This window comes from Hakea prostrata, unplaced genomic scaffold (assembly GCF_041222555.1).
Source record: "Hakea prostrata isolate BN-2017 unplaced genomic scaffold, UWA_Hpros_2 contig_22, whole genome shotgun sequence".
Taxonomy (NCBI): domain Eukaryota; kingdom Viridiplantae; phylum Streptophyta; class Magnoliopsida; order Proteales; family Proteaceae; genus Hakea; species Hakea prostrata.
In genome coordinates this window covers 255,279-281,493 of record NW_028291141.1, presented here as the reverse complement: position 1 = coordinate 281,493, position 26,215 = coordinate 255,279, and the positions used below count along the sequence as shown (strand labels likewise).

The following is a 26,215-nucleotide window of genomic DNA, read 5'->3' as shown; positions in this document are numbered from 1 at the left end:
CCATCAAGTGGTCTTTGCTTTTGAACAAGGAATAGGTTGTCAAGAATCTCCTATTTCAGAAGCACAAGCCATTTGGTGAGGCCTCTCCCTTGCAAGGGGTTATTAGCTCTCGCATGTCCATGTGGAAAGTGATAACCAAACGGTAGTGCTCTCTATTCTCAACCCAACATCCCGACACAGCTGGAAAATCTCACACTTAATCAATGATATTCTTAAGTTAGCTGAATCTCCCACTACATGCATATTCTCTCATTTACCCCAAGAGGCAAACTTTGCCGCAAATGAGCTTTCCAAATCTGTAGCATTATACCCATGATTGGTTTGTGTATCAACATTCCTCACCCCCCCCCCCCTTCTTAACTTGGATCTTACTCTTTGATTCTCTTACGTGTAAGATTCCTCGAGATTTTCTTTTCAATCACTAAAGTACTTTTTATTACCCCCCAAAAAAAAAAAAAAAAAAGGAAAATGAAAAAGTATCTCAACACTATCTACATGATATTATGTATTTTTCTATTTGAAATTAAAAATGATGGTGACAAAAGAAAAAAGTCTTAGCTATGCATTGGATGTACCCAATAGTAGTTAGTTACCTACGGCATGATCTAAAATACATTATCAAAATTAGGTTTGAGTAGGTTGGACTCATTTGGAGGATTAAAGAAATCTCTAAATTTAAAATTGCACTTGTCAAAGTAATTTTAAAGATATGATCATTCAAGTAAAATATAGATGTTGGATATTTTCAAGAATTCTAATTATCTCAAGATATATGATCCTTCAATTTAACTAATTCATATCAGAAATTTTGATATTTTTTATTCTTTTTTCTGGGTTATGCTTCAAAACATGTAAGCTGAAAGGAGAAAAAACTGTCTAGCTGATTTCTTCCCTGGAATTAACCACCTGTATGCTACATGAAAAGAAAATTTTCGTACAATTTTTTTATCTACATTTATTTATTTTATTTCTTTTGAGAACAAATTATTGTTTATATATATATAAAAAGAGACAAGAGACATGAATTTTTGTTTTTAGACTGAGTTATTTATATACATTGTGCATTATAATCCTTTAATCACCTTCCATAAGTAAACATTTTCTTCTTCTTCCTTCTTCTCTTTTCCTGAATTTGATTGTAGTAAATAGAATTCTGAAGAAGTACAACTAATCTATTTAATCAAGATTTATAATTCTTTTCACTTTGAAAACATATTGTTTTATCTACTACGTGGCCTTTACCCACCATCTAAATGTTCATTTTATGGCCTTCACATCTTGTGTGTTTCACTTATTTTAATTATTTCTAGTTAAATGCATTGATAGGTCAGCACTAAGGTGATTTCTATGGATCATGTCAATCAAGAGCCGTTTAAAATATATATATATATATATATATATATGCTATTAACTAGAACGTGCATGCACAGCCATTTATATATATTATATATTTTTTTCATTTAATACACTAAATATAGCAAAATATAGATTGAGTCTCTTGTTACATCGGCAACAAGAACGTGGATGCACAGCCATTTATATATATTAATTTTTCTTTTCATTTAATACCCTAAATATAGCAAAATATAGATTGAGTCACTTGTTACATCGGCCCATGTTGTTTATTGTGTTATTTTGTTTTGTTTGAAGAGCGAGTCATTCTTGTCCATGCCAGAATTGTGTAGTCTTGGGATTCTCTTATTGTTGCTTGCCATTTATCTTCAAGAATTTGGACCAGGAATATTAGTGTTTTTATTCTAAAGACTAGGGATGTTTCTTGGCGACAAGATCATTTGTGGGATTTGGGGGTTGGTATACTAACTTCTATATTAAGCCTACGATGGGGCTTTGCTAACGAGATCAGTGCTTACGCCGATAGTTTACAGGGTTACTACTTGCATAGGTCGAACTTGAAAGTCTACTATATGGATCGCTATTGGCTTCTGTGGACTATATATATTAGGCTTTGGTGGGGCTACGTTGACAAGCACTGGTAGTTCATAAGACTAACAACTAATATTTGTATAGGTCGAGCTCCAAAGTGCTCTACATGAGATTTATATTAGTTTTACAAACTATTTTAGACCTCTAGTGGGATTAGGGCCAGTGGATTGCGCTAGTAGTTTATTAGAATAATACTTGCATAGGTCAAATTTGGCGTTATGGGGTGCCTGATCACCACCAATGCATCCAGCCTCTTTTCTAAAAAAAAAAAAAAAAAAAAAACCTGATGTAACTGGGTAGCCTAAAAATAAAAAACGCTGTAATTATCATAGAAAAGGCACTGGAGCATTGATGGACGGAGTGTCAGAGAGTCATGGAGAAGCGGGAGACTAGTCTAATAAGCAATTAATATTAGAAGGTTATCGTTGGTTGTGTTTTGACGTTTCATTTCTTACTCAGTGAACTCTGAAGGAAGAAAAGAAGACCAGCAATGAAGGAGCTCGATAAGAAGAAAAGAGGAGAAGATGCAACGGTAACCATCAATCTTACAGAGGACATCATCTTGGACATCCTTTTAAGGCTTCCTGTGAAGTCTCTTCTGAGGTTTAGGTGCGTATGCCAATCTTGGTGTGATCTAATAGACCATCCAGATTTTGTGAAGATGCATCTCACCCGATCCATTGCAACAAGTAACAACCTAAGCATTGTCTCTATAAACCAAGATTCTGAACACGATGCCCTGCAAGTCACTTCAGTAGACCTACATGATTGTGAACAAGGAGGAGAAGCTGCGGTAGGAGTAGAATTTGGTTTTCAGCTATCTTGTGAAGTCTATGATGTGGCTTCCTGTAATGGCTTAATATATATGCTTCTCGACGACGATGGATATCAGAGTGAGAGACCCGCATTCCTTTTTAATCCATCTACAAGAACACACAAAGAGTTGCCCCCTGTGGATATAGATACAACCTTTTGCTATCAGTGTGTCGGAGTTGGTTACGGATTTGGTTATGACTCTACCAACGACGATTACAAGGTGATAAGGGTTATTTTGGCCTATGTTACTGATGACTACAACCCCTTCCACGTGATGGTGTATTCGCTTCGTAGCGAATCAGAGAGAAGAATCGAGGACATTCCCGTATTTCTCACCCAAGACATTGTTGGGGTTTTTACAAATTCTGCTTTTCATTGGGTGTCACGGGATAATGTGATTGTTGCTATTGACATTGAAGATGACAAGCTTAGGGAGGTGCCTCTGCCTGATCTTGGAAAAGATGAATTTTACATGACCATCGGGGCTCTAGGAGAAACACTTCAACTCTGTATGCTCTGTAACCACTCCAAGGTCCGCATTGACTTTTGGGTGATGAAGGATTATGGGGTGAGGGACTCCTGGGAGAAACACTTCTCGATCCAAGAACCATCCGTGTGTTAGGGTTTCCTAAAGTCATACCTGTATGCTATTCAAAGAAGAAGGGTGAAGCTTTAGTCATGACAACTTTATGTGAGGTGGACTTTCCGGAAGATCTGGTGCTTTATGATCCCCATAAAGGAAGGGCAAGTGCCGTAAGTCATCGTTCGGATTGCTGCAACAGAATAGCAGTTTGCATTGAGAATCTTATATCACTTGATATGGAAGATGAAGCTTATGAGAAAAAAGAAAGGAAGAAAAAGAGGTAATCCGGCACGAGCAGATTTTAATTTACCTTGCCTGTGAGTTGTAATGACTTGAGATCTATCCATGTGAATCACATTTAAGTTAGTTGGATAAGAAGAATAATTGGAATTTAAGTTATTTAGAACAGAGTTAAGCCGTGAGATTGCTAAGGGGCCTTTTGGAAAATTTGTCTTGTTTTCCTCGTCAGACTACTTGTTACTTACCATCAAGAAACTGCACTTATAAGAACTTGTTTGGAAACAATTACTGCTATTAGTAACCCATAAATTTTTAGATTACAAACATACCCCTAACCTTTCCGTTTTATCTGTTAATTGATGATATCTTCACCTAAAATTCTTCAAAACTCAGAAATACTTTCCTTCGACAGCTCTGTTTTGGTTTATCTTTCTCTGTTGTTAACCAGTGACGATGTTTAGCTAGATTATCATTACAAGCACTGGCAAAGGAAATATTTGTGATTGGTTCATATATACTGAAAATAATTTGTTCAAAATGTTTATATCCCACCGAGTGTGAAAAGAAATTAGGGTATTTGGATCAGCATTCTTGATGAGTTGATTTGCACCTATCTTCTGGAAGTTAAGGTTTGATGATTTTGTTTTGACATGGTTATATTGCACTTCTTTGTTGTCATGATATAGGTTAAACATGCTGTTGATATGAAATCTCTGTTTTCAAGAATTCTTGTGGTATCTGTTTTTGGAGTACATTTATATTTTGATGAACATGTGCATGCAATAGAAAATCAAAGAATTGCAAAGGGTAAAAAAATGCCTTAGGAAATGGTGAGTAAGGAGATAACCTGTAATTCTTTTTTCTTTTTTTAATCTTTTTTGGATTCATAACCAAACTCTGAAGATGAAGAAAAGGAATGTGAACCAATGTGATTATGACCATTTCGAGTAGGGGTTTGGATATTGGATGAGTATACACTCAATACCTTACTAGAAGTCCATAAAGTGAGTTTCTTTGAAGCCTGGGAAATACTAGGACTAGTGATGCATTCTAAAGTCTCGCTCAAAGTTCATGAGGTAGCTCTCCTATTCTTGGGGTCCCACATTCTAGATCATGCCTATCTATACAAGAGTGTGTTTATGCCTCGCTCTTTTGCATGCTACAATTAAAGACCTTGACCTAATAGAATCGAAATTACTCAAGATTTCTTTCTTTAATAACCATTGATTGATCTGCTTTATTTTATCGCATTGCAACTTATTTTTCATATCATAAAGATTTACCATGCTTGTTATATTTTCCTTGATCCTTTTTTTTTTTTTTTTTTTTTTGTTTTTTTGGGGATGGTTTGGGGGGAGGTGTTAAATTTCTAACTTGCGAGGCTCTTGTAAGCTCACCTCTTCGATGTAATGTCTCTTTCAGATTAGAGAGATGCGAGAAGGAGGGTGGGAAGGCTGACTTGTTTGACCTAAGTAGGAAAAAACTGATTGCAGACCCGGATCTTGAAACTTCAAAGTACTCCACTTGTTGCAACCCGACCATCTTGGGAATGGAGATACCAAGATGGTTTCCTCCAAAGGCTATCCTTGAGTTGGAGGTTGCTGGAAAGGAAGAAGATGAAGTGGATGAGTTCAGCAAAGGATTCCAGGATGTGGCCAAAAATGGAGTCCAGGATGAGGCAACCCAAGAGAAGGAGACTAATACCTGAACAGAGGAGGTTCTTGAGGAAAGGGAGAGGCCACTCACTCGAGACATTAGATATTGTGGGAAGTCTTCTGGAGCACTGGTGCATTGGAGTGTTGTTCAACTTGATACTAAAGTTGGAGCTGACAAGGAAAAAGAGAACAAAGGACAGAGTTAATTTGACAAAGCAGAATTATACTTCAAGCTATTGTTTCATGTTTTTAATTTTTTCGTCATTAGTATTTGTGTTGCACTCTTGCACTTGTCAATTATAGTTTCATATAGAAAATTTTGTTTGGTTTAAGTAAAGATAATGATCACAGACCAACCGGGTTGAACCATAGTCAGTTTGGTTTATCCCCGTCAGGATCAGAACAAGAGGTCAACTGCCTTGAGCACGAAGGGACTCGACATTTTGGAATGAAACGTGTTCCGACCAAATTCGGGATAGGCAATCGTGCCTAAAAAGGAAATAGCAACTAACTCAGATTGGAGGAATCAAAACCCACAATCGTGCAGCTATGAAGATCTGTGTATCTATCCAACGGTCGAAAATAGGAGGTCAATCATATATAAGTAAAGGTATACCGCAAAGAGAAGGTAACTAAATTGTTTACCTCCATTGAGTCTTTCAATTAAGCTATGCTACTGGCCAAGGCTATTTGGTGGTGTAATAATTGACTTAACTATTTGAGGTTGCTTCCTGACTTCTAAGTCGGCCCACATCTAACGTTTGTTTTGCAAGCCTCCGATGGTTGGACAATTTTCAGTCTCATCATTTGCGCCGTCTGTGGAAAAAGATTCAAAAGTCATGGTAAACACCAAATCGACACTTTCGAGAAATTAGAATCAATTTCATCCACCACCTCAAGGGGGAGACCCAATCCTTTTGGATGGAGATCCGTTACAAGAGATCGAGGAACTAGAAGAAGAAGAAGTAAACGGAGGTGGGCGCTCGGACAACCAAAATGGAGTGATATGAATTATCTAGGCCATCCAAGTGTAGATGAATCAAAGTCAGCAAAAGATGAACCAAATGCAGGCCCAAATCCTCTAGCTGCAGGCACTACTTAGAACGATGGCTAGACAATTGGGAGTCCTTAGGAACTTGAACCATTATGATCAAGAAGAGGCGAGAAGACAAGCTCGAGGAGCATGAAGAAGGGCTTCACCCATGAGAAGATACTCCCCAAGAGGAGAAAGGAACCTTGTCGAGGGACAAAATTTTAGGTAACCTCCCGACAAGAACCCAAGGCATCATGAGAGAGAACAAGTCGAAGGCAAACACTTGGGAGTTCGAAGAATAGGAGAACTCCCCCGGAGGAATGATGTTGATTTGCAAGAATGATCGCAAATCAGTCGAATGGGAACTCTATGAGATATTGATACAAGGAAAATTGCACCAAACCCATTGGACCGGGTTCACATCCTTCGCCTTGGTTAGACCATGATTGGGACCCACTTTAACCTAATCTAAACTATCGAGAGGGCACTGTACTCTAGCTATCAGTCACGAACGACCTCCCTAATCTTGTGGTAGACGAAGCTAACTTGTAGGAAGCAACTATCGTCAAGGTGGAGAGGGAATCGTGCTAAGATTGGTAACTACCTGCACCCCCAAATATCTAGGAGGAAACCCTACAATCGAACAATCCTTTAAAGAGATCGAGAATCCACTCAACGGTCGAGAATTGGAGGTAAAATCTATATAAATGGGTGATCTACTCACTCCAAAGGTATCTAAATAGTTTCCCAACTATTTGTATTCATTTTTAGACTCTGCATTTAGCTAGAGCATTGTGATCAATTCAGTGACTAACTTAAGCTTCGGAGGTGGCCTCCCGACCCCAGCGGTCGGGCCACGTCTAACTTTGTTTTGCAGATTATCTTCATAGATCTGGAGGCTTAACATTTTCTGGACGCATCATTTGGTGCCATCTATGGGAAATGCTTTAAGAAGTCATGGTCACTAGATCAGCAGCAGCAACTATGGCGGCTCAGCGAGAATTGAATCTCCACCCTCCTCCTGATGGGAATGATCCATTGGATATTCTTGAAGGAAGCCGAGCCTAAGAGGTTCGTCAAGATGGAGTGGATGGCAATGAACACTAAAACCATCCGAATCCTCTTCAACAACAACTGGATCAAATGCAGGTCCAAGTTCTTAGAAATGCAGCAGATGCTCCGTACGTTAGTCAGGCAAGTTGTTGCTCCTCAGGCTCCTGATCTGTTGGAGGCTAGAAGACATGCAGAAGAAGCAGATGGGCGTATACCTCTTGCACGAGCGCCTTCCAACGAAGGAGACCGAAAACTGGCCGAGGCCAGAATTTTGGCCCGAACGCTCAGAAGGATCCCCAAAGGCAAGTCATAGAATTGAGAACTGGGGAATTACCCAGGAGAGACGATCGGCATGACAGGATGCAAGCTAGCCGAACTAAATCCAGAAAGAGATTGCCAAAAGGAGTTTGCACTCACTCCCCAACATCTAGACGTTCGGGTCGAGATACCATTCAGGCTAACGACGGACGATCCTTGCATATCGGTCGTGAGCTAGCCGATATAAATCAAAGATTGAGGCAGCTCTCTCGAGGGAGAAGGACCAATGACATCTATTCGGTCATCATAAAAACTCCATTCGTGGAGGCCATTGTCGGGTACGAGTTTCCACACAATTTTTGACTCCCCAGTTCACTTCGTTCGACGGTTCAGGAGATCCCATTGCCCATATTAGTTACTACCAATAGACAATGGCGGTAGCAGGGAACTCTGATGAAATTCTGTGCAAAGTGTTCGGTTCCTCCCTAATCGGGGCAGCATAGAAGTGGTTCTCAAACCTTCCTTCAGGAAGGATTGTCAATTTTGAAGAATTGGCCCGAAAGTTTATCGGTCATTTCCAAAGTGGCATTCAAATTAAGAAGATGGAGGAAACCCTATTCACGATCAAGCAAGGGAAGAATGAATCGATTCGGGAATACCTGAAGAGATTCAACAAAGTCACCATGGAGATTGAAAACTTGGACGAATAGGTGGCCAAAACTACCTTGTTTACTGGACTTACAAATAGAAAGTTGTTGGAGTTACTACTTCAAGACATGCCTACCACCTATTCAGAATTGGTACAACAGTGTCAAAAATAAGCAGAAGTGATAGAAATACTCGATGCATGTCAAGGAGAGCCAAAAGCGCTTAGCGAAGAGCATAAGGCTCCCAATCGGAGCCAGAAACAGAAGCGACCCATCCTCGATCAGGCTAGAAATCCACGATCGACTTGGAGACGACGCTGAAATCTTGATGCAAATCAAGAACCAAGATATTTTGAAATGGCCGTCAAAGATAATAACAAAGACGGGAGAAAAGAATATGGAGACGTATTGCCGCTTTCACAAGGATTACGGGCACTACACAAATGAGTGTAAACATCTGAAGGCTGATATCGAGAGACTAATAAACCAGGGTCACCTGGCCAGCTTTGTCAAAGGTCGAGAAAACGAGCAAAGGACGACCGTCGAGAAGAGGGATCGTTCGGGAAGCAGAGAGCGCCGAGTCAAAGCTCCAAAGTCAAAAAAGGGGAAAGAGGCAATCAGGCCTAGCCGGTCCCCTATTCTTACGATATTTGGAGGGACCGAACTTGAATCCCTAAGGAAGCTAAAGGCGAAGTCCAAGTTTGTGGGAATAGGAGAATCCCATAAACGAAAGAAATTAGAGGAGAATTGCATCACGTTCGATGATGAAGACTAACGGGGTGTATGCCTGCCTCATGATGATGCAATAGTGATCAAAGTAGAAATTGGGCAACGAGAGGTGCACAGAGTCCTAGTTGACACGGGATCTTCGGCTGACCTCTTGTCTTACGAAGCTTATCAGAAGCTAAGGGTCGAGCAAGACCTAATGAAGCCATCAAGCACTCATCTTTACGGAATTTCCGGTTCATTAGCCGTAGCCGAAGGGTTGATTCAGTTGGACCTTTCGGTGGGGAATTTCCCGAAAGAATCCACTATTCGAGTCAACTTCCTAGTCGTTCGGGACCTCCCTGCTTACAATGTCATCCTTGGCAAGCCTTCACTAACAAAGCTAGGAGCGATAGTTTCACCTAGGCATATGAGGATAAAGTTCCCAATAGAAAGGGAATTGGTCAAGTAACATCGGATCAGAGGCTCTCCCGATAGTGTTACGTAGCCTATCTCAAAGATAAGGTTGGACCTGAAAAAGCCACTGCCTTACCAATCGAGGTAAGAGACGATAGGGATGAAGACACCATGCAAAGACCCGAACCCATGGAAAAGTTAGAACAAATCTTGTTGAAGCTGGGAGACGAAGCAAAATCTACTCATATCGGGTTTGAGCAACAAGAAAGCTTTAAGGAAGAATTAAAGGTGTTCCTTCGGGAAAGCATAGATGTGTTTGCTTGGTCAGCCGACGATATGCCAGGTATCAATCGGACGGTAGCCGAACATAAGTTTTGGATCAACTCAAACGTCAAGCCAGTAATTTAGAAAAGACGAAACTTCTCGATTGAAAATCACGAGGCAATCAGGGGAGAAGTTGAGAAATTGAGAAATTGAAGAGCTCGGGCTTCATTGAAGCCATTGAGTGCCCAACATGGCTGGCTAACGTTGTGATGGTGAAAAAGTTGAACGGGAAATGGAGAATGTGTACTGATTACACAAATCTTAATAAGGTGTGCCCAAATGATTGTTATCCGCTCCCCTGAATAGATCTTTTGATCGATGCAACCGCAGGTTACGAAACATTGAGTTTCATGAATGCCTATTCAGGATACAATCAAATCCTGATGAATAAGGAAGATGAGAGATTCACGGCCTTTATGATCGATCGGGAAAGTTATTTCTACAAAGTCATGCCATTCGGGTTCAAAAATGCGGGGGCTACATACCAAAGGGTTGTGAACAAGATCTTTAGTGATCGAATAAAAAAAAAATGGATGCGTACATAGATGATATGCTGGTAAAAGGTCTCCAAAGGGCAGGACACATTGCAGATCTTAGGGAAGTATTTTCTATTTTAAGAAAATGCCAAATGAAGCTGAACCCGGAGAAATGCGCCTTCGGAGTATCTTCGGGAAAATTCCTAGGGTTTATGGTTTCCCAAAGAGGAATCGAGGCAAACCCTGTTAAGATACAAACCCTGATCAACATGGAGTTTCCAAAGACTGTTCGGGATGTGCAATGCCTAACGGGACAAATAGCAGCTCTAACCCGATTCATTTCACAGTCGGGAGAAAAGTGCTTACCTTTCTTTAAAGCCCTAAAAGATTTAAGGGGAAGTAAAGAGGCTAGGTGGACAGACGAATGTCAAATGGCATTCGAGGAACTAAAAACCAGGCTCGGGCAGCCACCTTTGCTCTCTAGACTTGAAAAGGGAGAAATTTTACAAGTGTATCTAGCAACTTCACAATCGGCTGTAAGCACAGATCTCATTCGGGAAAAGGAAAAGAAGCAGTGGCCTATATATTATGTCAGTCACGTACTCTTGGACGCAGAAACAAGATATTTGGTGATCGAGAAGCAGGCTCTGGTGCTTATGATAGTGGCCCGAAAACTAAGACCATACTTCCAAGCTTATGTGATTGAGGTATTGACTAATTTCCCTCTCAAAAAGGTTTTATTTAAACCAGATTTATCTGGAAGAATGGTGGCATGGTCGGTAGAGCTGGGAGAATTCCAGGTGGACTTCAAACCTTGGACCGCTATTAAAGCACAGGCCTTGGCTAACTTCATAGTAGAGTCAACAACCCCAATCGAGGAAGAAAACCAACCAACACTCTCGAACATGTGGCATATCTATGTTGACGGTTCTAGCAACAAATACGGATCGGGAGTAGGCGTCTTATTAAAGAGTCCAGGGGGATTTCTTATTTGATATGCTTTGAGATTCGAATTCGAGGCCAGTAACAACGAAGCAGAATACGAGGCTTTCATTACAGGGCTTCGACTCGCTAAAGCTCTAGCAGTAGCAGAATTAACTATATATAGTGATTCTCAACTCATAGTCAACCAAGTAGAAGGTGTCACATCCCACAAAATCCACCCAACCTATACCATATCTGGATTACTTGGGAGAGTGATCCACAGCCCAAAAGATCAAGTTTAAGAACGATCATATCCACTTAGCACAATAATATAATCAAAAGCAAGAACAAATCTTTGTATTCAAGTAATTTAATAATGAAAGTCAAGAAAGGATCTCAGAAGGATCACAAAGAACATCAGAGTGCGGAAATGATACCAATAGAATAAATAGTCAAAGTGCAAAATGAAGGGAAAAACCCATTCTACAACAACAACGGAAAGTAGATCGAATAAAAAAAAATAAAGGTTACAACTGGTTCCCAAAGTAAAAAGGGAACAACTAACCTATGGTTTCAACGAATCAAATAAAATTTCAAAAAGAGAATGGGACGATATCCCATAGCTGGCACACAAGGGCAAAAGCCTAACTGCTCCTGATAAGTATCAATCTTGTACTGATAGTCTTCACCAACGTAGTCACCATAACCAATAGTGTATGAGTCGTCAACTTGGTCTTCATAGTGTTGACCATCATAATCAACAGTAGTAGTACCTGCAGTAGAATATAACAAAAGATGTTGCAAAAAGGAGTGAGTTCAAAAGAACTCAGCAAGGCAAGTTATTCCATAATACATAAATCACATGATCCAAAGCATAAGATGATGCAAGATGATATGAAATAGATGATGCAAATATGATTCTAACTCTATGTATGCTTGTCTCTATGGAAGACATGCTTTAAGTCATAGCACCATACTTTTCTTGGGTAGGTCTGGTCACTCGGCTCCGGTAGGCAATGGGTCCTACATCCCTCGAGACAATCCATGGCTGGGGTTTAAGTCACCGCTCTCTCACATCACCATTTGGTATAAGTATTTTGGTGCATGTCACAGTAAAGCCTAACCCAATGCAAGTCATCTACTCAGTCGTATCAAGTCGATCCAGGATACTTCCATTCCTCGCCCTTGGCCATCCTTTCTGGTATCCTTCACACTAGAGTCGGCATAGTCCCTAACTACGGACTCATCAACCCTATTGGTCATCCACAAATAATAAACGGGAAGCTCTCACGTCCTCTCACGGGTTGGTTACCGGTCTTGAGCGTCCGTGAGCCCAAGTCTAGCTATTTACAACCCTACCAATAAATGGCCTCTATCAAGTATCCGCAATGTGATCTATGTCCTCTCACGGGTTGGTTACCGGTCTTGAGAGCCCACAAATCCACATTAATACCATGGGTCATTCGATCTCAATGCCCTTCCAATTCGGGTCTGATACAACAAGGACATCCTAGACAACACCAGTAGACAAGTCCTATGTATGACATCCAATAATCCGGGAAAGCGTCAATGGGTACCATCCGAAACATCCCATACTATTCCCTCTGATGTCCAAGGACAAAAATGTCAATAGGACATTCCCCATTCCCAATTCCATCATATCACACACAATTGATATTTCATCATATAGAAAGATACATATCATAACATGATCAATCACATATGTAATTAACAAAGAATGAATAATCATGATAACAAAAGAATATATAAGCATGGCACTACTGTACTTGCAGTACTTACAGTAGTCATATAATGTAGGAAATATGATAAAGAAGGTGAATCTACAAAGTTTCCAACATAGAAGCAAGATTATGGTAATAACATTCCTTACCTTAACTCAACTTGAAGATGGTCCGGATATCAAGGAGAATGGTCCCAAGGTTAGTACTTGAACCCTAGACAACATAGGTGCAATATCAGAAGAAAAATCAAGCAAATAGGAGGTCAAATGGATCAAAACGGACAAAGCGTAAAAAATCATATTCAGCTGGTTGACTGGCTTGGTTGACTGACTCAGTCAACTAAGCAGTCGACCAAGTGAACAGTAACGGGGCTGAAATCTGAATTTTGATCCGAAACCTATCTTTTGGGACTCGGATCACTCCGAAATTTGGAGGGAATGTTAGGAACAGTAAATGGACACTATCTAGCAAGGATTTAACATCAATCAATGGTCCAATTAAGAATCCCCAATTTGAAACCTAATTTCAACATTTATAAAATCATGTTCTTCAATGAAAACAATTGTAATTGCAAAGGGAAATCAGGGGTTCAATCAAGAGAATGATAAGCAATAGATTAGGAATGATTACTAACATATAATCAAACATATTTGCTAATGAAAATCAGATTGGGGAAGGAACTCGTGTTCTCATGAAAGAAAATCATAAGAAAGACAAGGTTAAGAATTAATATGAGGTGCATAGCATTAATGGAATGAAAGGGGGTTTATACAATGTAAAGAGGCAATATAAGAGGTGGTTGCAAGGTTGCAGCACCTACCTCATAGCCTCAGTAGCAAGAACAAGATCAAAAAAGAGTGAACTAGAGGGAGAGCAACAGATTTCTTACCTTGAAGATGAAATTAGAGAAGAGAATTTAAGAACCTTGTAGGAGTTCTTCACCCAAGCCAAGGGGAGACCTAAGAGGAGTCTCTCCACATTCCAAGAGAGTCCCAGCAATAGAATAGGGTTTAAGCCACGAAGTCCCCTTAAGTAGAACCCAAAATTCTCGGGCTTAAAATCAGCTTGGCAGACTGCTTGGTCGACTGACTTGGTTGACTGACTCAGTCGACCAAGCAAGAACAGCAACTTGGGGGAGGGAATTGGAGGGCCAGATCAACTCGAATTCACTTGGGCTTTCTCCTACAACTCAATCAACAAGTCTAGGTTAGAGAATTACCTTCGAATCATGTCCGGGAGTACCTTAGGTCCATCAACTAAACTCCCCTTATTCAAGGTGCAGTTTCTTAACAAACACTGACAATGCATCCAAGTATGGAGCACCATCATCAATATCCAAAGAGACTTCTTCCTTCACTTCGGGACATTGGATCTACCCTAAGGGAAAGGTCCAACATGACTTCCTAAGACTTTCAAAGATAGTAATACTGAAATCAAGGTCCAACATCAAGGTCTAACATTAAACAAGTCTTTCTTCACCCAAAATAGATAGGGTGTCCTAGCTAGGTTTGGGCTGGATTTCACAGAAGGCAAGTACGGAATAAAAGAGCCATGATTACAAAAGTACCAAGAGCCAATTCGAACTCTTAGAAAAGAGTTCCGAGATGTTAAGGTATGTCAGATACCTAGGAAGGAGAATACTATAGCGGATGAACTTTCAAAGTTGGCCAATACTAAGGAAAAAACCCTGGGACCATTGGTCTACATCGAGGAAATTGAGTTTCCCGAGTGCTCAAACGGACGAGGTATCCTATATAGAAAGTAAAAGATGTTGGATGGACCCGATCATGGAGTATATTCGAGATAACAAGCTCCCCGAGGATCCAAAAGAAGCTCGGTCCGTTAGAGTTTGGGCGGCAATATATACCATTCAGAATGGGAGGCTGTACCGAAGGTCCTTTGCTGGACCACTACTTAGATGTGTTGGACTAGAAGGAGCCAAAAATGCCTTGGCAGAGGTTCACGAAGGAATTTACAGAGCACATATGTGTGGTCGAGCGTTAGCACATAAGATCCTTCGACACGGGTTATATTGGCCCAAGATACAAGAAGATGCCATAAGATACGTTCAGTTCTGTAATCAGTGTCAAGTACATTCGAACGTGCCAAAGCTACCTGCAACGATGTTAACATCAATTCTTAACCCAATTCCGTTCTCAATGTGGGGAATCTACTTAGTGGGAAAATTCCCGAAAGCATCAGGAGGAAGAGAATTCCTAATAGTTGCAATCAATTACTTCACCAAGTGGATAGAAGCAGCTCCTTTGGCCACAATCAAAGAAAAAAGATGGACAAATTCATGCTGGAATCAATCATCCACAGGTTCGGGATACCAAAAGTACTTGTCACCAATCACGGAACGCAATTTGATAATCCCCAGTTCGAACTCTTCTGCAACACTTACATGATTGAGCACTGGATATCGTCAGTAGCGTATCCTCAGAGTAATGGCCAAGTGGAGGTGACGAACTGGACTTTGCTCGACGGAATCAATAAAAGGCTCGAAGCCAATAAGACCTTATGGGCGGAAGAATTACCAAATGTTCTCTGGGCATACTAAACTACTGTTCGGACACCCACGGGAGAGACTCCATTCAAATTGACGTAAGGTTCAGAAGCATTAGCACCATTCGAGGTAATGGCAGGAACCCTTCGGGAGAGGGAGTTTGAAGAAAAGGTGAATAAACAAGGCCTGCTAGATAGCCTCGAATTATTAGATGAAGTTTGAGAAAAGGCAGTCTCTCGAAGCTCAGCAATACCATCGAAGAATAGCGTCTCATTATAATGCTCGAGTAAAGCATTGACAATTCCGAGCAGGAGATTTGGTTCTAAGGAACACTTTAGCGTCAGACCCGCACCACCAAAGAAAGTTGGACCCCGCATGGGAAGGACCATACATGATTATAGAGCAAGTAGGTTCGGGAGCTTATAAATTGAAGCATTTGGCAACAGAACGTGAGCTTGACCGATCGTGGAACGCAAAACATTTGAAGAAGTATTTTCCTAAGCTGATCCAAATTTATTCAATGTAAAAAATTGGAAGTTATTCAATGCAAATTCTGGAATTTAACTACCAAATTTTTTGATTGGAGGCAACACAACATAAGGAATGATATCTAGAGTCAAAAGGCTTCGAGTAACACCGAATGAGTCCTTCGAACGCCTCAAAAATTTCCAGGAATTTTCAGGTCTAAGGCTTCGGGTAGCACTGAATGAGACCTTCGAAAGCCTAGAAAAATTCTAAGTAGTTTTCTAGGTCTAAGGCATCGGGTAAAACCGAATGGGACCTTTGAACGCCTCAAAAAAATTCTAAGGAATTTTTTAAGGTCAAGGGCATCGGTCAATACCGAACAAAACCTTAGAAAGCCTACAAAACTCAAGGAGTTTTGTAGGTAAAAGGCTTCGGGTAACACCGAATGGGTCCTTCGAACACCTACAAAACTCAAGGAGTTTTGTAGGTAAAAGGCTTCGAGTAACACCGAATGGGTCCTTCGAACACCTGCAAAACTCAAGGAGTTTTGTAGGTAAAAGGCTTCGAGTAACATCAAATGGGTCCTTCGAACACCTGCAAAACTCAAGGAGTTTTGTAGGTAAAAGGCTTCGGGTAACACCGAATGGGTCCTTCGAACGCCTGCAAAATTCAAGGTTTTGTAGATAAATGGCTTCGAGTAACACCGAATGAGTCCTTCGAACACCTGATAATTCAGGGAGTTTTCTAGGAAAAAGGCTTCGGGTAACACCGAATGAATCATTCTAACACTTAGAAAAATTCTCCCATAATTGATATCATGTTGGAAAACCAATAATAAAGTTCGACAAGATTGACTCTCGAAGGTTGAAATACAACAGTCACAATCAGGCAATTTCAAGACAGAAATGAAAGCTATTTAATAAGTTCTTTTTCATTTATAAGGGTTTTCGATATATCACTAACTTTTGGGTAATATTCATTTTTTTATTTTCTCTCTCTTCTCCAAATCTTCCTACAGCTTCTCTCCGCCTAGGTAAAGGTGTCAATCGGTACAGATTTCAGTAATTTGGTACGGTACCAACTTTGAATACCAAAAACCATAACCGTATCGTACCAAATTTAAACGGTATGGTACGGTTTCGGTATTTGCAAAAAGGGTCCGATACGATTTCGGTACAAAATTGGTATGAAAAAACGGTTTAAATATGGTTTCTAGTGCGGTCCGGTAAGGTTTTGATACAAAATCAGTTTAATGCACCAATCAAAATAACCATTAAGAAGTAAATTATTGAGTCACCAGACTCACCACGGAGAACTACATCTCTACATCCATTCAATAAAATAAAAATACCTGGTTTACTAAAGAAGATGTATCCAGCAACTTATTAAATCTGTCACATTCACTGCTTTAGCTTAAATACATGGAAGTCTTCAACGTCAGAGTTCAGACTAAAAGCCCATCACTGAAAAGCAATTTTGGTGGAGCTTTTCTCCTGGGGGGCTTGAACAGATATTGGTGAAGTAGCTTAGGAAACCACGGATAGATTAATCTTCATGTTGCATCCCTGTGTTACTAGGGACTGCAAATTTGAATTGCAGGAGTTCCCGTATGAACAACACCTTTCAGAAAGAGCTGGTCTATCAAAGGCACCATGGTGTGTTGGCACATCACTGGTCAGTAACCTTTTGAAGGACCGTTGGGTGCTGAGGCCGATCGCCAGCCATCATATCTTGCAAACTGAAAACCTTGAAACTAGAAACTACCGGCAAGACAAAGCAGACACAGATTTTTAACACTCAGTTAAATTTTAATCAAAAGAAAAAGGACTGGACTATCAGGCATTGCTCGAACTATGAAAGACAAGACACAAATACAAAGTAAAGCGAAAAATCGTAGAATCCAAGAACCAACCACAGTTAACACCAAAGTGAAAAAGAAATACATATTACATGCTACATAAAAGTGAAGTCGTAACTCGTAACAGTAGCAAAAATGATCCATTGAAGAAGCAATAACCGAGTAAAGTAGCACAGGAAAGAATCGCAGGTACTGCTCAGTCTACTCGTATGATTCATAAAACAAAGAAAACAACTCAAATCAGGGTGCTGCTAATAAATTGAGGAAAAAAGAAACCACTTACGGCTTACCCTGTTTGTTAGTCTGTTACCCAGGTATTCGTCTCGATCTCTCTAGTCTCTGACTTCCTAATCTCTATTCCTTTAGTCGCCCTTTGGCTTTGGATTTGCCACTTTGGTACCTCTGCGGCTCTGCAGCTAGCAGCTCTGCTCTATTGTGAGAAGAAGACGATGAGAGATTCACAGATGAGACATTGAGATGAGAGGTTTCTGCTATATCTTGCTGCCTTGCTGGTAGAGATTCTAGAGAATATCAGAGATTCACCGATTCAGGATGAGAATGAGACGAAGACGATGAGAGAATCAGAGATTGAGAGTGAGACAAAGACGATGAGAGAATCAGAGATATTGAGAGTGATGCTGTCCGCTGTCGATGTCGAGACTTGAGCGGATTGGGAAATAGCAAATAGGCAAACATGAGCTTTACCCTGAATTACAATTTAACCCTAAATTTCGGTACATACCGCGGTACAGAAATCCGGTAAGGTTCTGGTATGTACCGTCGGTTTTTACAACTGAAACCGGTATCGTACCATACCGAATTTCAAAATTCGGTTTCGATCAGTTCCTTAACAATCCGGTATGGTTTGGTATTAGGCAACGCAGTTCAGTACGGTTATACTATTTCGGTACATAGTTGACACCCTTACACCTAGGTACATTAGATCCGTGTTTGTCAACAATATAATATAAAACATGAGCCATATTCAACAGGATGACTCTATGTACTTGTTTACGTTTATATACTTATGTAGTAGCGTTGTATCTTTTAGTATTTTTATTTACTAGTTATATATTTGTGTTCTTTTTGCATGTTTACATTGGTTTATATAAGTTTTCTAGACTTTCAGTTTCGCTTGCATACAGCTTGACATATGCTGATTAGGAACATTAGTTTAATTGATGTTTTAGGCCATAATAGCGCTCTCATTATGTTTGTTGGCTTCAAATTAGACTATACAATAAAATTCATATCAAAATGACCTTAAATTCCCCTCAAAACCTCGATTTTTCACTGACACTTTGCCAAAATTTTGTCGCCAACATTGCACTATGTCAATGGTGTAGACAACCATGACACGCCAAAATTTGGCGACTTGTCAAACCTTGTTTTTACCATGTTTTTGTTTCTCCTAAAAATCTGTAGAACATATTCTCCCAACCCACTTTGCAGTTAGTTCGTTCTCTTCTTTCACAATACAAGATTGAACAATTTTTTATAATAGAATATAGAGTTTTTTACATGTGGGTCTTCTTAGTATATATATACATTAATTAATGTTGCATCCCCTTAATGAAATAAGTTATGTCCATGTTTCATAGTAACTAATACCATTTGAAAAGTGTTGAGTTTGTTGGTAAAATGACCAAAATACCCCAGAATTTTGTATTTGAATCCTTTCAAAATAGCATCGCATAGTAACATCATCTCCTCTTTCAGCTATCTCAGTGTGACATTAAACCTTCCCTTTAACCTGTTATTCTACGTCGTTCATGGAATTCCAATTGTAAGATGTAAAGTTCACGAATTTATCTAAGCATGCACATGCTGCCATTTTCTAAGATCATTAACACTTGAACAAGACTCATAGCTCATTCCTTAGCCAGGAGGGCAGTCATCTCAGCAGGGAGGATTGACTGGCCACATTCCACTCCTTGGCTCTCAAATATATGTAAGGCTGAGGCCTTGTGTTGTTGTCCCTGCTCAGTTTCTGAATGAAGTTTGGATTACCAAAAAAATAAAAAAGAACAAGACTGCGAGATCTCTGCCAACTTGCTTACTAAAATCTCATCAAAACCAATGGAAGTGTGAGCGATGTTACTTTTTGTGAACTGACTTGAACCCAAATGCAGTGAGGCCAAAAGCGCATATACATTGGGAAGAGGTGTTTGTAAGGCATGTTGATCATACTCATGAACTCTGAACGCCCCAAGTAGTATGGAAGGGTAAAAAATATCAAAATATCAGCCCTTTCATCTACTGAGTTCATCACTGAAGCACATCTTCCCAATTTATTTTAGATTGAATTTTTGTCATCGTTGATGATTTTCCAACAGATTGTTCATTTTTCAAAGTATCGAGGAGATTCAGCTCTTCTCTACCTCATTTCTGAGGAGCTAGTGATGTGGAAGCATGATATGAAGGGATTCATAATTTGAATTTTAAATAATTTAAATAAAAGTAAGGAATTTTGTATAATTTTATAATTTATTTATACAACAAATTTAACTCTAGATAATTTGTAATTATAAATGTGAGTTCCATGTAATTTATAAGTCAATAATAGACGGGTACTAGTTTTTTTTTTTTTTTTTTGGTAAAAGACGGGTACTAGTTGCACCACAAATAAAATGAGTGCAGTGTAATTTGCTTAGGGCTTGTAAAAGCGCTAAATATTTATGCATTTATAAAAATCAGGTCGACCAAATAGTTTTCAAAATGAATTCACAGATTTCATTATAGGGATTCAGGTTAACCAAATAGTTACTATTATGTCAATGCAGGGTTGGTAGAATGGTAAGATCCATACATCTCAGTGAGGTCATGGGTTCGACCCTTGTGGAGGACAAAGCACCATTTGACGATGTAATCGAGAAGAATAGGAAGCCCTCTGAGAACGAACTCCCCGTTGATTGAAACGTTGCTCATGGAGAATGAACCTCGATACAAAAAAGCCAACAACTCTAAGAGTTAATATTATGAAATATGAATCCATAGATTTAACTATTTACATGAATGTGCACTCTCCGACACGATGAGGTCGGCTTTTTTTTCCCCTCTTCATTTAAAGAGTGTTAAGGGGGGGCGCAAAACTCTCGAGTTATAGCCTCGATTGGGAGTCGATTTCAAGGTCGGATTCCGCCTAACACTCCGAATGGCGCTTCAACTTAAGCCTTCCAAGTTCTACACCTCACAAAGCTACATTCCCGACCGCACCCTTCGTCCTTGCCCCTCGGATTCACCCACCTTTGTTCCTGAGTCTAAGGCCCGCGGTCGGTGGATTGTCAGAAGTCTTGGTATTTCATGGTTGGGTTTGTTTTTTTAAAAAAACAAAACACAAAAAACGGTCCCATCCAAATCGAAATCTAGTGTAACTTTTTGCTTCGCAAAAGGCCCCCCGGCTTTCACCCGCCCAACTCATTACGATTTGGAGCTAAAACTGAGCAGGCCCTTTGAGAACGAACCTCGTGATCGATCGTGCCATGTGGAATGAACTCGCCACTGGAGAAGGTAATTCAAAATGAAAGTACCAACTATATCCTTCCTCAGCCCTTGCTAAATTGCTAAAATGCCATTTAGATCTTTTCAAGGGACCAACGTTTTGTTTTGTTCGAAGACTTCGATTTCGAACCAAACTAGATTCGCTTCCTTCCCAATTTTGCTGAGGTCCTGCGTAATTAATGTGCAGGACCGTCAAGCCGGCCGTCCGATCTAATCGGACGGCTAGATTCATCTTCTCATTAAAATATTCAAAACCCACCTTTATTCCTTGTTTTTTGCTGACAGTTCGATCCAGTGACAAACCAGCGGTTCGAGTGGTTTATGTAACTGAAGTATTGGTATTTCATGCAAGTTTGGTTAATACGTTTTAAAAATACAAAATACAAAATACGTATATACGAATTCAAAACCAAAATCAGCGGTTCAATTTTGCTTTTCAAAATGTTTTGAAAATACCCAAAACCCATGGCTTTCACCTCGCCCAACTCATTTTACGATTTGGAGCTCTGAAAATCTGGAGAAGAACAGCAAGCCCTCTTGAGAACGAACTCACTTCCGTTGATTGAAATCAGTTGCTCATGTTGAGAATGAACTCGCTTCGTTGATCGCATCTTGGCATCTTGGAGAAGCTTGTTTCATTTCAAAATCAAAAGCCTAACAACTCTAAAGGTTTGATTGTTTCTGCATTTTCTTCTTTTTCGTCTGAGACTACTTACTTGTGCGGGGAAGTCACTTGAATCTTGGCCAAGTTTCAAAGAACCAGCTCGTTCTTTGACGGGGCTCTTTGCTTAGGTTACTCAATCCTTAACTCCGACAGAGGAAATGGACGCCGTGTTCATTTTCTCTGTAATTTTCTTGTTTGTGTCGCTTCTTTCTAACGCAGCACCCAGTCTGGATGAGGATAAACGAGCTTTTCTGGATTTCATCCACAACTGTCCGCACTCTCGGAGCCTCAACTGGAATGTTAACTTACCTGTTTGCAGCGATTGGATCGGAGTGACTTGCAGTCCTGATAACTCTCGAGTTATAGCTCTTCGATTGCCTGGAGTTGGATTTCAAGGTCGGATTCCGCCTAACACTCTCAGTCGCCTTACGGCGCTTCAAACCTTAAGCCTCAGATCCAACGCGTTCTCTGGCCCCTTCTCTCCAGATTTCTACAACCTCACAAAGCTATCATTCCTGTATCTTCAGTTCAACCACTTCTCGGGTCCTTTGCCCTCAGATTTCTCAGCTTGGAAAAATCTTACTATCCTTAATCTCTCCCACAACGCCTTCAACGGCATTATACCTTATTCTATTTCGAATTTGACTCAGTTCACTGCTCTAGATCTCGCAAATAACTCGCTTTCTGGTGAAATCCCTGCTCTAAATCTCCCCTGTCTGCAACAATTAGACCTTGCGAACAATAGTCTGACTGGAAATGTCCCAATGTCTCTTCGGAGGTTTCCCAATTCGGCTTTTCTGGGCAACAATATCTCTTTCACAAATACTCCCCTTCTCCCTGTTGGTGCACCTCCTTCTCCTCAATCTTCTCCAAGTAGTTCTAAGCTAAGTGAATCCGCGTTACTTGGTATTATAGTAGGTGGATGCGTTTTGGGGTTTCTGATTTTTGCTTTTGTACTAATTGTTTGCTGCTCGCAAAGGAAAAGGGAGAATAGTTTTGCTGGGAAGGTACAGAAGGGCACAAGTTCACCAAAAAAAATGGCTCCAGGTAGCCATGATGGAAATAACAGATTGGTTTTCTTCGAGGGTTGTGATTATGCATTTGACCTGGAGGATTTGTTGAGGGCTTCTGCTGAGGTGCTTGGGAAAGGAACGTTCGGTACAGCATATAAGGCGACTCTGGAAGATGCAACCACAGTGGTCGTGAAGAGGTTGAAGGAGGTTACTGTAGGGAAGCGGGAGTTTGAGCAGCAGATGGACTTGGTTGGGAGTATTAAGCATGAGAATGTGGTTGACATCAGGGCCTATTACTATTCCAAGGAAGAGAAACTCATGGTCTATGACTACTACCATCAGGGGAGCGTCTCTGCCATGTTACACGGTATGCTGCTTTGCTAATTATCCTCATGGCTTTCAATTTTTTCTTTCAGTTCCTCAAGTAAATAGATATCTGGCTGCATGCACTGGTATTGGACATTGAGTTCTATCTTCACCTTTATTTTCATGGTGTCCTAACTTTAGTTTTCCGGTTATTGAGGTTCAACTTTTATAGGTATTGATAGAAGAAATTCTTTTGTTTGTCGACATTTGTAGCAGATGGCTGAAATGAGGATTGATTTGAACTAGTATATTATCTTTTATAGAGTTATCTTTATCTAAAATGCTTGTGTCGAGGTTTAGCTCCAATCTGTAACGTGAAATCCTAATAATTGTTTAGTTCGTTTTCATTTTTCATGATAAATATATGGTTTTTCCTCTTTATAGAATCCCTAAGTTGGTTATTCGAGCATGTAGTTGACATCAGAATATTCCCCAAGTTTGCTGTTGACATTTAGACAAACTGTGCAGAGAGTCTCTTCAAGGTGAATAATTTGGATATGCCTGATCCATACTTAACATGATGGGTACCCTCCAGCATTTGCTGAAACCCAAGCTGATAGGTGCCTTCTAGGTGTTAGTGGTTGTCATAGACTGTACGGTAATAGAAAATTTGCGTGATTATTATCGATTGTGCTTGTAGGTGGATGAATAGGAGATATCTTACATGGATGATTGTCATGTCCAGTCTTCTAGACTTTTGATCCAAATGTTTACATGACCAACCTTTGGTTGTTCTCAGTCAAAGTAGGTGAAGCTTGAACAGAGGTGAAATGATATACTGTCGATCTTACTCTATTTCTTTCTGCTTCTTCCCTGCTTAAGGTTGTCCTGCACCAGACACTGCTCCATTTGCTATAGAAATGCTGTTGACAGGTGAATCACTCTCCTGACCCTTCCTCTCTACTAGAAAGAAATGAAAACATCTGGGAATTTAGGTTGCTAGTGTCATCTAGGCATACACCTAAAAAAAGAGAAAAGAAAAGAAAAAAATTATATTAGCTAGGCCAGTAAAATTGCAGAAAGAACTTAAAGCAAGACCTCAAGTAAGATTTGGAACCAAAATCATGGTTTCTACAATGTCCTCAATCCCTTTTAAGCATAGAAGATACTTTAAGGTTTGTCTTCATCAAAGTCGAGAAAGTGTACTAATCTAATGTGTAAAACACTTTTATTGGGTCTGACCAAAGCTCAAGCAATTTATTTTTGTCATAGTCCTACCTTTGGCAGAAGGGCAAGCATTTTCCCCTCCTGCAACTCTTATTAGCAAATATCGAGCATATTTGTTACAAACTAAGATTTTTTTTTTTTTTTTGCAAAGTTCTTCCATTAAACCTAGCAGATTAGGAACATCCTTAGACTTTCCTTTTGTATAACTGAGCCATATAATTATCAAATGACGTCTCAACTTTGGACAAGATAGTTCTACAATCACGTTACTGATATACATGATTTATATGTGAAATCCTTTATGTGCTGCTCAATTTGAATATAACTTATCTCCTTTTTTTGGTTCTTGTAGTGGACTCGTGAAGGGATGGCAACACTGGCTGCTCTGAATGTTCTGGTATTTCACAAGAATAGCAATTGAATACTCTACTCAAGTTTGATGAAACTAAACTGTAATTTTATGAGTTGTGTTGTTAATGTACAAAAGCACATTTTTTGTTTATTAACAGGGAAAAATTAAAGGATACCCAATTTGGTCAGATCCGAACCAAGTAGAACCATTTCTTAATGAGAACTCCCCACCACCAGCTGCTTGTCCTAACATTTTAAATGCAAAGGCCTTAGGTACAAATTACGCTTTGATATTCATAGATTTTACAGATTTTGTGGTTTACAAATTAGGCTTTGATATTCATAAATTTCCTAGATTTTACAGATTTTGCGTGACCAATCTTTCTTTTCAATTGGTTTTTGCAGAAGCTGATCAAGAATGCAACCATATTCTGTCATTTGTTGAAACTGCAGTCCCAAGAAACTTTTTTGCTCCTTGTGAGTCAGAGGTGATTCTAACCTTGGTGGTTGAGTTGCTTCCAGAATTATGGAATTATAGTCTTCCTAATATGGAGAACAAAGGGCCCAAGCCTGAACATTTCGCAGAGTTGGACGAAGAAGGCGATGGATATCTTCATATGAATGAGGTAACTGTACTCTACTACATATTAGCAACAAGGAAAGAATGTGAACACTGTGGGCTCTTTATAAAGGATATGTTCTACTCTTGTGAGAAATGCTACAACAAGATTGATGATCGGTATCACTACAACCTTTGTGGTTTTGCTATCACAGTAAAGAATTTCAGCACAAGCACACAACCTTCTTGGATTGCTATGCACTACTACAAAGTAACAAGCAGGTAACTAATTATGGCCAACAGTTAATACAATAATCTTTCTTTTCATTACTTCCTTAATTAGCAGCCAATTCTACTGGTGTTTTGTGTTATTGTTAATTTGTCAGATCATCAGCATAGCTGAAGAGGCATCAAGTTTGTTTTGAGTGCTCAGAGTCTTGTTGAGAGGGAAAAGAAAGTGCCTTCACTTGGAGTAAGTTGGAGGAGAAGTGATGATATGGAGTTGATATTATCTATGGTGAAGAAGCTCACTGGAGAGCAAGTATAAAAATGAAAATTGTAAAGTAGGGATAAAGTAGAGCTTTCCTGTTAAATAGTGTACTTCATTTGTAAAATTGAATTTGGATTGATGGAATTGGATCTTCATTTGTAAAATTGAATTTGGCTTTTTGGAACCAATTTTTTTTTAATTAAAAAAATTATCCCGGCGTTTTTCAAACGTCGACATAGGTAACATATGACGGCGTTTATTAAAAACACCAGGATAAGTAGCATATGATGGCATTTATTAAAAATGATGGTAATAAAGTTAAACTCTTATGTCTACTACGGCATTTCCAAAACGCCGCAAAAAAAAAACTCTAATAACGGCATTTATAAAAACGCCAGGAAAAAAATGAATGTTATAGTCTACGGCGGTTTCTTAAGTGTCGCAATAAATTCCTTTTA

General features: G+C 39.7%; 2 protein-coding genes across 3 annotated transcripts; both read left to right on the top strand.

The window, feature by feature from the left end:
* The first annotated feature begins 2,385 nt into the window (after positions 1-2,385).
* On the top strand, positions 2,386-3,617 carry LOC148999230 (F-box protein CPR1-like). The gene has a single exon (XM_089141363.1). The coding sequence runs from the start codon at positions 2,435-2,437 to the stop codon at positions 3,380-3,382; it is 948 nt and encodes a 315-aa protein (XP_088997489.1). The 5' UTR covers positions 2,386-2,434; the 3' UTR covers positions 3,383-3,617.
* An 18,012-nt stretch (positions 3,618-21,629) lies between these two features.
* On the top strand, positions 21,630-25,930 carry LOC148999229 (putative inactive receptor kinase At4g23740). 2 transcript variants are annotated; one of them, XM_089141362.1, is made up of 5 exons: positions 22,996-23,191; positions 24,710-24,754; positions 24,867-24,981; positions 25,114-25,549; positions 25,654-25,930. In XM_089141362.1, exons 1-5 carry the CDS (start codon positions 23,090-23,092, stop codon positions 25,664-25,666), a joined length of 711 nt encoding a protein of 236 aa, XP_088997488.1. In that variant the 5' UTR covers positions 22,996-23,089; the 3' UTR covers positions 25,667-25,930. The 2 variants fall into 2 exon arrangements, with proteins under 2 accessions (XP_088997487.1, XP_088997488.1); XM_089141361.1 differs by lacking the exons at positions 25,114-25,549; positions 25,654-25,930 and having other exon boundaries at positions 21,630-23,191; positions 24,867-24,905.
* Positions 25,931-26,215: the final 285 nt, after the last annotated feature.

What these genes read in the sequence shown, in the direction of transcription:
- LOC148999230 (XM_089141363.1), top strand. Translation starts at nt 2,435, where the DNA reads ATGAAGGAGCTCGATAAGAAGAAAAGAGGAGAAGATGCAACGGTAACC.
- LOC148999229 (XM_089141361.1), top strand. Translation starts at nt 21,970, where the DNA reads ATGGACGCCGTGTTCATTTTCTCTGTAATTTTCTTGTTTGTGTCGCTT.